This window comes from Sardina pilchardus, chromosome 17 (assembly GCF_963854185.1).
Source record: "Sardina pilchardus chromosome 17, fSarPil1.1, whole genome shotgun sequence".
NCBI classification, from domain to species: domain Eukaryota; kingdom Metazoa; phylum Chordata; class Actinopteri; order Clupeiformes; family Clupeidae; genus Sardina; species Sardina pilchardus.
In genome coordinates this window covers 28,200,296-28,210,299 of record NC_085010.1, presented here as the reverse complement: position 1 = coordinate 28,210,299, position 10,004 = coordinate 28,200,296, and the positions used below count along the sequence as shown (strand labels likewise).

General features: G+C 53.5%; 1 protein-coding gene across 1 annotated transcript in view; it reads right to left on the bottom strand.

The window, feature by feature from the left end:
- Nucleotides 1-1,673: 1,673 nt before the first annotated feature.
- The window catches only part of LOC134062037 (FERM and PDZ domain-containing protein 4-like), a gene marked incomplete at its 5' end in the record, with an annotated part of 34,042 nt that continues 25,711 nt past the window's right edge, over nucleotides 1,674-10,004 (bottom strand). The window contains 7 exons of the mRNA XM_062517909.1: nucleotides 1,674-2,829; nucleotides 3,163-5,014; nucleotides 6,427-7,518; nucleotides 8,535-8,670; nucleotides 9,011-9,193; nucleotides 9,297-9,386; nucleotides 9,727-9,853. Of these exons, the coding sequence (XP_062373893.1) occupies nucleotides 1,674-2,829; nucleotides 3,163-5,014; nucleotides 6,427-7,518; nucleotides 8,535-8,670; nucleotides 9,011-9,193; nucleotides 9,297-9,386; nucleotides 9,727-9,853 (4,636 nt within the window). The remainder of the gene's footprint in view (nucleotides 2,830-3,162; nucleotides 5,015-6,426; nucleotides 7,519-8,534; nucleotides 8,671-9,010; nucleotides 9,194-9,296; nucleotides 9,387-9,726; nucleotides 9,854-10,004) is intronic.

Genomic DNA, 10,004 nt, shown 5'->3' with positions numbered 1-10,004 from the left:
GTCCTGTACAGAATCAATCATTGGCCAATAGCTTCATTTCATTTCTCCCAAAGTCTGTAAAGCTGCCTTTGTCCTTCCTAGTGGATGACTGTGGAGATATTTTAAGATACCACTAAATACATTGGTCTCAACAAAATCATCACTGTTCAGGTCAGTAGCAGTGTCCAGGCCACCAATCTTCAGAAGCGCTGTCCTTAACTTGATTTTGTAGCGCGTGTGGAGTCAGCTGAGGCTTTGCACAGGCACACATTCTCAAGAGAGAGGAGGCTTTGTGAGTGTGAGTGTGGCCATGCCATGTCTTCCTGCCTTACACAACTGAGCAAGCGCTGTTCTGAGTTGGGAATTTACTGTGTTTGTAAACACACCTGAGAGATGCCTGACGAGAGTCCAGTGCTCCCATGTGCATCTAGGCAGACGTTAGACATAACAGACAGATAACATGGTAACCAGATAACTTTTCTCAAAATGTTCTCAGAGTTTCTGTATGGTGTCAGTCAACAGCCACATCTGTTGTCATGTTTACATTTCTTCATCCAACAAACTCTTGGGAAACTCTTTTGGGCGATTATATTCCTTATTAAACATACTTTTTAAAAATATGTAGTTGTGTATAGGTGTTCTCAAATGCAGCAGAACTCAATGAGAGAGATTTGGTGTATGACTGTAGACTCACAAAAAGTCTATTTCAAAGTTTAAGTCTTTAAATATTTTTATTGGAGTGCTGAGAAGATTGCTGTGGTAAAGTGCGAGACATTCAAATTATAATGTGGGCAATGTGGTCTGTGAAATGTTTGCATAAACACAGCAATGTTTTTAATAAAGTGATGGGGACACATGACCAATATTCTTTAAAAGCAAAGATAAAACACAATAGTTAGAAAAGTATTAAATCATTAAACAATCAATAGACAATGACAAGTTATATTATGGAATTTCATAAATAATCTGTTGCATTAAATAATTTAGCTATTTTCATGTCATAGCATCTGTATGTCTGTTAAAAAGACTACATTACTGTAAAATTGCATTAAGAAGCACTAGTAAATATTGAGCTGTGGAACCTTAGCTCCTCAGTAAAGCCATTTGACCTAATTTCCTCGCAAGTTGCAAATATGTAACAGCATTTTGCTTAAGATATTAAGAATAGATTAGTACTATAATCTTCCCTTTTAGCCTTAAATTTCTATAGCATTTTATAGATTCATATATATGTCTATATACAATTTTTACATATAAAATAAATATGCACAGAATAAGAATGATTACAGCAGTTTACATTTATGTATTTTCAAAGGGGTTATCACCCCTTGGGTCCATTTATGGCTTTGCAGTTACAGATAGTCCGGACTAAAGACAGATAGAGCTCAGTCTGGCTACAAATGTGAACTCCAGTCAGCCTAAAAACAGTCTAGCCTAACGGCATGCAGTCCAGTCAAAATGAAGACACATATTGTCTAGTCAAGTTAAAAATGTAGAATTCAGGCTGAAGCTGTGAAGTCTGCCGTGAAGTCAGCCCAGTCGGGTTGGAGATGTAGTTCAGGTGTAAGGTGTGCAGTCCCCCCTCATCTCATCTTAAACGGTGAATTCTTCAAACACACTCCAGTCAGGATTACACACGGTCCAGTCTGGCAAAAAAAGAAAAAAAAAAAAAACAGGAGGTTTTTTCGGAGCGCCTATTTGCTGAGTAGCGTCTTGAGCGAGCGCGTGAGGGCGTTGGCGATGGCGGTCATGGTGCTGGAGTGGCGCGCCAGGGTCTTGACGCTGTGGTCTCCGGGGGCGCAGCCGGAGGCGGCCTCGGCCGCGCGCAGCAGGCAGATGTAGTTCATCACCACCTCGTCCACCTTGGCCACCACCTCGCGCTGCTGCTGCGCGGCCGCCGCCCCGAGCCCCCGCACCAGGCACATGCAGGCCTCGCACAGGCAGCACAGCACCTGGAAGCTGCAGGTGACGGCCAGCAGCATCTCCTCGGGGCTGCCGTGGGCCTGGGCCATGCGTCGGCAGGCGCGGCCCAGCTCCTTGGACTCGATGGACAGCAGCTGCTTGTACTGCGCCAGCTCGTGGGCCTGGAGCGGAGGCACGCCGCGGTCGCCGCGGCCCACGCTGGAGCGCACCAGCGCGATGAGCTCGCTGGAGTCGCGCCGCACGTCGGCGAAGCCGGCCGGGTACGAGTAGATGCGGTCCTTGAGCGCGTTGATGCGGGCCAGCCGGTCGCCGAAGCTCATGTTGTTCAGCACCTCGCCGTAGAGCTGCTCCCCGGCCGGGTCCAGGGCCGCGTTGGGGTCGTACTGCGAGGGCCCCGCCTCTTCCAGGTCGCCGCGGAACCTTCCGGAAGAATCGCCGTCCGTGTCGTCCTCTTCCGTCTGGCTCTTCCGCTTGAAGAAGCAGTAGCTGAAGGGCCCGTGGCACCTCCAGGGACTGGCGTCCAGCTTCTGCGAGCCCTTCATGTGCTTGCTGTCCTTCTGCAGCGGCAGCATGACGGAGGCCCGGCGGCTGTCTCGGCCGCCGCTGGACCAGCAGGTGGTCTGCGAGGACATGGAGCCCTGCGAGTAGCTCTTGGACAGCCGCTTCTTGGTGGGCCGCCGCTGCTGCAGCTTGGAATCCGCGGACTGGACGGGGGCCTGCGGGCACCGGGTGGCCGAGGAGCCCCGGGAGCGGTCGAAGAGGGTCTCCACGCTGCCCGAGCCGGCCGTGATGTTGCTGGTGCTCCTGCGGAGCTCGCGACTCCTCCGCAGGCTGCTCAGGGACGACGAGTCGCACTGGTAGAGCAGCGGCACCTGGGCCTGGACGTGGTTCTGCCGCAGCGGGTTGGGCGACTCCAGTTTTGGCACGCTGGAATTGACCATCAGGGTTCGGACGTTGTGCGGTGGAGGAGGAGGAGGAGGAGGAGGAGGAGGAGGAGGAGGGGCAGGCGAGGCGGGAGGGGGAGGTGCAGGGGACGGGCAGGCTTTGGCCTGGCGCGGGTAAAGCGCAGGCTGCTGGAGGTCTCCCGCTACACTGGGGGTGGCAGAGAAACAGAGAGAATCATTAGGGTGCTGGGGGACCGCATGCTTCGTCCTCCAGTCTGACCTGAGCCAGTCGTCGGCAGCAGCAGCAGCAGCAGGTCCGCCGCCACCACCACCGCCGCCGCCGCCGCCGCCGCCTCGGGACCTGGACGACGCTGACCGGCAGGGCGCCCCCTCGCCGGCACCGTCCCTCCGGGCCAGAGACCGGAGCCGCTCGGGGTGCACGGCCCGCTCCAGCTCGCCCTCCAGGCCGGAAAAGGAGCTCCTCCGCTCGTGGCGCGCGGCCCGGCTCACCTCCAGGCTGGCGGCGGGTCTCTGAGCATGCAAGTCAGGACTCCTCTTCAGCTTAGCGGGCAGCGTGGCCGAGTGGTACATTCGGGGGCCCCAGGGGCCCTGTGCGGCGGGGGGGGGCAACCCGCCCGCGGGCGCTAGGCTGGGGCTCAGAAAGGGTGAGGGTGAGGGTGGCATGCAGGGACATCGGGCAATGGTGTTCCCCTTACCCCTAACCATGTCGAGCAGCAGCGGGTTATTCCCGGCATGCCTTCTGTCCTTCCTTCCTCCCCCCAGGCCTGAGCTCTGCAGCTTGCCCCCCTGGTGCATCTGGCTCACTGTCAGGTAGTTTATCAGCTGCCTATAGGCCTCGCTGCCCTCCTTGGTGCTTAGGTTCTTAACACAGCCCGGTTTTGCATGCACATCAGTGAAAAGAGCACTCCTGCGAGCGGTACCTGTGGTCTCCTTGATCTTGGGGCCTCGCGGGGCGCTGAGGCTGAGGCTGGGGTCGGAGCCGGCCGCCGGCGGAGGGTGGATGTTGGGCAGCATCTTGCGCAGGAGCGCCGGGTCGGCGTGCGGGTGCTGGCTGGCCGAGATGCCCCCGCCGCCGGGCAGGCAGTGGACCAGCGACTGCGCCGACTCGGAGAGCGGGTGGTGGTGGTGTTGGCGCGGACCCGGCCCGGCCGTGGCGGCGGCGGTGGCCAGCGGGGAGTCGGTGGGCGTGGCGCAGACGCTGCTGCTGGTGCTGCCGTTGGCGCCGGCGTCCAGCGAGGAGCACTGCGAGCTCTGGAGGGAGTGCTGCGCCTCGCTCTGCAGCGTGGAGATGCGCTTGGCCAGGTGGTACTCGCACAGCCGCGCCACGCCAGGCCTCGCGCTCGGCCCCGCCGACGCCGCCGCCGCCGACGCCCCCTGCGTCTGCCCGTGCTGCGGCGGCGTCTGCTCGTCCCCGCCGAAGTCCGGCGGGTACGGCTCGCGAGGCTTTTTGGACGGCGAGGCCAGCGGAGCGCCCTGTGGGTGCTCGGAGACGCCGCCGCCGCCGCTGTCGCAGTCGTCTCGGAGCTCGCCGGAGCCGATGTGGTCGAGGTGGGGGATGCTCAGCCTGCTGTGTCTCTGGCTGGACAGCAGGCCCTCCTCGGGGAGCGGCTCCTGCCGCTGGATCATCTCGCAGAAGGAGGTGCGCTCCACGTCGAACTGGCCCCTCCGCCGGCTGTCGCGGGCCGTGAAGGTGTTGAACTTGCCCGTGTTTGGGTCGTAGGCGCTCTTCTTGTGGTGCTTCCCCGGACCCGCGCCGGACCCGGGCCGCCTGCCGCCGCCGCAGGAGTTGAGCAGCGTGCTGGAGGAGCGCGCCCTGGCCATGTAGTCGCCCAGCGGCTTGTCCTCCATGCTCTCCGGCTCCATCTCCAGGCCGCGTAGAGGTAGCGCGGGCTGGGAAGGCACTGTGGGGGCGACTGCCGTGGTGGTGGTGGTGGTGGTGGAGGACTGCGGCTCGGCCTGCCGGTGTCGCGGGCTGCGCGGAGGTTTGGGGATGGGGGCGGGCCGCGAGCACGGCGACACCGGGAACTCGGTCTTCTCCTCCAGCAGCGGCTGGTAGCCCTCGGTGGTGGCCACCAGGAGGCGCATGTGGCTCTCGGTGAGCTTGTGGGCCGCCGCCTGCTCCGAGCTCTCGGTCATCTCCGACGAGTTGGTTTCATTGCCTGAATCAGAGGAGGATGCTGGGCTGAACGTTCGAGATATGCCACTTCCTGCACGTGAGATTCAAAACGCTGATTATTATATAGCTTTGTTCTCTTCTTACTGTACGCTTGACTATCTTTTACCAAAGTTCCTAACACAGATACTATTCACTAATGGAAATGATTCATAGATACAAAGCTTCAAATAATGAATTAAAAATGAGATGTCAATTAAAAAACTGTAAAATGCTACTGGTATCACATGTACAGGAAGTCTACACACGTGTTCAATCAAAATGTAAGTTATCATTTGTTTGAATGTGTCATTTGTAAGCTGGGCTTGTAACAGCTCAGGGCTGATATTTCTGAAATGTATTCAAAATTCAAATTCAAAACTACACAGTTGCCTGAAATAACAGCCCACCCCCCGATGAGTCCTCTTAATGATGTAGAGGGGTAAGAAGAGACAGCCCAATCAATCACTCCTTTAGCCCTGCACTTTCCTCCCATGTTTTCGTGCATTTTATATCCACTGCAGACAATACAACATTTGTCCAATTAATGCTACTCTTAGCGTTGAGGATATGATTCGTTATTGTCATATTCTAGTGCACGAGCAGCTCCATCAAGTGAAAGTCGTGTAGTCCTACGGGAATGTCATGCCTGACTAATATTAATGTGGGTGTTCTGGGCTAACGTATTTATAGCAGCTGTGCTGTCCAGGGTATTCATTCAAGTGATGGTGATTAATGAATTAGCGCTCGCAATGCTCATGAAGTTAGCATCTTGACAAGCTGTTTTGTTAGTTTACAATTTGGCTCTCTAATTCTAGCCACCACCTTCTAGCTCTATTCTGCTCTGCTCGTTTATCATTTCTGGGACGCTATTGCAATGTGCCGGCATCCACTTACATCATGGGTGAATATCTACATAGCCTTACCTCTATTATGCACATAGAATAGGATGTGTTTGTGTGTGTGTGCGTGTGCGTGTGTGTATGTGTGTGTGTGTGTGTGTGTGTGTGTGTGTGTGTGTGTGTGTGTGTGTGTGTGTATGTGTGTGTGAGAGAGAGTGTATTTGGTAAGTGTGAGGACCTGCACTGCTGTTGGGTCTGGGTGGATATATCTATATCTACATAGCGTTACCTCTATTATTATTATACTGTATATATATGCACATAGAATAGGATGTGTGTGTGTGTGTGTGTGTGTGTGTGTGTGTGTGTGTGTGTATTTGGTAAGTGTGAGGACCTGCACTGCTGTTGGGTCTCGGTGGATATATCTATATCTACATAGCGTTACCTCTATTATGCACATAGAATAGGATGTGTGTGTATTTGGTAAGTGTGAGGACCTGCACTGCTGTTGGGTCTGGGTGGTACATAGTGTTACCTCTATTATGCACATAGAATAGGATGTGTGTGTGTGTGTGTGTGTGTGTGTGTGTGTGTGTGTGTGTGTGTATTTGGTAAGTGTGAGGACCTGCACTGCTGTTGGGTCTGGGTGGCCGTGCGGGCTCCTCTGCCACAGCCAGGGCCTCCAGAGCCTGCAGGGTGGTGACCACGGCGTGGTCCAGCCTCTTGCCCGCGCTGGGCTCCCCGTGCGTGGGCACGGCGTCGATCAGGGACACGGGCATGTCGCTATCGCAGGAGCCCTGCGACGGATCCTTGGCCTCGGCCCCCTCCTCGTCCGAGCTGTCCCGGAAGCCCTGCGGCGGCGCGGCGATGGCCATGTTGAGCGTCCGCAGCAGCGCGTCGCTCTCCTCGTTGTCCTCGCCCTCGGGCGGCGGGAGGGACGTCAGGTCGATGATGTCGTCGCTGGAGCCCGAGAGCGCCAGGAAGGTGGGTTTTCCGGGGGGCGTGGGGGGCAGCGTCCCCCCCGCCGCGTCGCCCTCCTCCTCCCCCTCGCCGCCGGTGACGGTGGAGTCCTCCTCGCCGCTGCCGTCGTCCTCGTCCTCCACGTCGTCGGGCGTCTCGGGGTAGCAGAGGTGGTGCAGGAGGGGCTCCTCGGGGCCGTCCCCGGGCGCGGCGAACATCTTGCCCTCGCCGATGTTGCTGTACACCACGTTCTTGAAGGCCATGCCGTCCGGCATGCGCAGGCCGCCCGCGCCGCCAGGCAGGAACGCCGAGCCGCCGCGGCCCTCGTCCGCTGTCTCGGGGCTCTCGTCCATGAGCCGCTGGTAGCCCAGGTTCTGGGGGCTCACCGAGTCCAGAGCCGGGTCGCCGAAGATGAAGGAGACTTTGGTGTTGCGGGGGGAGTCTTGGGGCAGTCTCTGGCGCGGAGGGGGCAGCGGTGGGGGGATGGGGCTTCTCCGGCCGCTCGCGGGCCTGTCCACGGGAGGAGGCGGGGGAGGCCGGAATACCTCCGTCCGGAAGGGAGAGCCGTGATTATTCTCCTCTATGGTGGTCTCTGGGTAGTCCGAGTCCGAGTCTCTGGGGTAGGATTGGCTGGGGTAGGATTGGCTGGGGTAGGATTGGCTGGGGCAGCCCTGATCACCGGGGTAGCCCTGACCACTGGGGTCCTCCAGGTCTCCGAAGGACGTGCTGTAAGGCCACTCCAGCCCCCGATCCTGACCTGAAACACAACAAGCACGCTCAATGGTTTGCTCTCCCCTGAGGCCAAGTTCCTGCACCGCTTACATAATAGACACAACATGTTTACACTTCCTGGTAGTCGTTCTTTTGTCTCTTCCACTGGATGATGAGAGGGACTTGTGTTCAGTTGAGAGCTACTTGTGTTGTGTGGCATCCCTTCGTACAGCACACCTGAGTGCTGCCTTGTCTTTACTTTGAATAGATGACAACATGCACGTAGGCATCAACAAGGACATGTATTTGTAAATGGCTTGTTTTGGTTGTGATCCAGGGTAACCTAACTGCTAACTCACAATATGATACAGTACATTACAAATCAGCAATCACAATATGATACACATCACAACAGATTGATGCTGAAAAATGACCATGTTTATAGGCCACTCTAACAGCTGTTCTTTCTGAACAGCAAATGCAAAGCCTTCTGGATCACACCACCACATAGATCATAAAGTAAAATGTGACGATTTTGTAAATCTGACAGTTATTAGCTTTAACTTTAAAACTTAAAGGAACCGTATGTAAGAAATGTATTTCATTTAATCATAAAATGGCCCTGATATGTCACTAGACATCAAGAAATCATGCTCATTTCAAATACTTACTGTATATCACTGACAACAGTAGTCCGGCCAGGATATTGGCATTTAAAAAGTGAAGTTGCAGCCCTCAACAGATGTTGATGTTTACATATTGTGTGTTTTGGCCTGATGCGCCACCCTCTACCTATCTACTAATCATGAAGTCAGTAGTGTTTCGGCATCTGGGTTGCCAACTTCAACTCGAGGGGGAGGGGATACACCACTACAATATTTTGAAAGTGATTGCAGTACCAGTTTTGGCCAAAATCCTACATACTGATCCTTTAAAATGACCTTTCCTATTGTGTCTTTTCTCCATCAGATAGTTGATGCTGTGCCGACACAACAGTAAGTAGTCGACTACATCACACCAAACTAATACTGTATGTTGAGCCCCTGCAGCCCAGGTACTCACTGTCCATATCTCCCATGCTGTTGCTGTTGGCCATGTTGAATATGGAGCGTCTGGAGTCCACGAGCAGCCGGTAGTAGCCGGCCGTCATGCAGGCCAGGTTCATGGCATCACTCGACTCCATCAGCAGTGTGATGGGCTGTGAGATGGGGAACCAAACATATATCATTATTATGGGAATAAGTTATTCTTTTTCTCATACATTCAAAATATCAAATCCTAACACCAGAATGCTAACTTTACAGACAGACAGTAAATGTTTTTGACATGATTCTGAATCAAACACTATCTATCAGATGCTTCCAGCTTCCGCTGAAAGATGTATCATTTTATTTATTGCAGTTTCATGGTGTCTTCCTGTATTAGAATGCCAGCTTTACAGACAGTAGAGAGTAAATCTTTTTGACATAGTTCTGAATCAAACAATAAAAACAATATAATTTTATTCATAACAGTTTCATGGTATCTTCCTGCATTACCTTTACGTCCAGCACGTGCAGTTCCACCCGCACATTGGTCTCGTCCTCGGTGAGGATCTCGATTCTGTTCACGTGGCTGAAGTCGGCTAAAAGAGCCACTAGATTGGTCTTGACGTTGATGACGTGACTGATGCCGTACCTTGGGCCCACAAGTAAGATGACGTCTGTTTGTTTCTCTCCTTGCTGTAAAGACAGTGTGCATTAACCAGGACGTGCTGAGGAGACAGTATACAGATATGTCTTGCAGTTGGAGTAACATTTTACAAAGCAACAAAGCTGTGCTTACCAGGAGAAAAGATTTGAATATTCTTCCCCCATACAATCTCATTTCACTGAGATACTTCAAATAGTGCACCTTTGCCTGCAACACTGTCATCTGAGACAATATACAAAACAATCAGGACAGGATTATGGTCACAAGAAAATAAGAAAGACAGATATGTGAATAGCGAAGAAACACTGTGATGCTTTATAAATTAGGGGATACTATGTCCATAAAAGGGTGTGGTCGAGATGACTAAGGATAAGAGATATTGTGTCACTTTCAAGGGGGCTGGTATTAAGTTTCATACTAGGTTCTGTGAACTGTTATGAGAGACTGTCACTATCAGCTGTCTATTATTCTAGGCGTAGAACCTCAGAATGCCAGTAGAGGTCTCCCTTTCACCATATTTCTCCTGCCAGTATGAGTCAAGCAGGCGATCCGTGGCACCCACCTTCTTCCCTGGAGGCACTAGATTCTGATTCGTCTTCAGGATGTGTGTGAGAGCTTTCTTGATATTCTTCTCCTTCATGTGGGACATCACTGACGGGGGAAGAAACAGTGCTAGACCCCACTCTTTCCTGAGGGATAGAAAGAGAGAGAGAGAGAGAGAGAGAGAGAGAGAGAGAGAGAGAGAGAGAGAGAGAGAGAGAGAGAGAGAGAGAGAGAGAGAGAGAGAGAGAGAGAGAGAGGTCACACAGCAGTCCAAGCAATCCCAAGAATGTCCCCTGG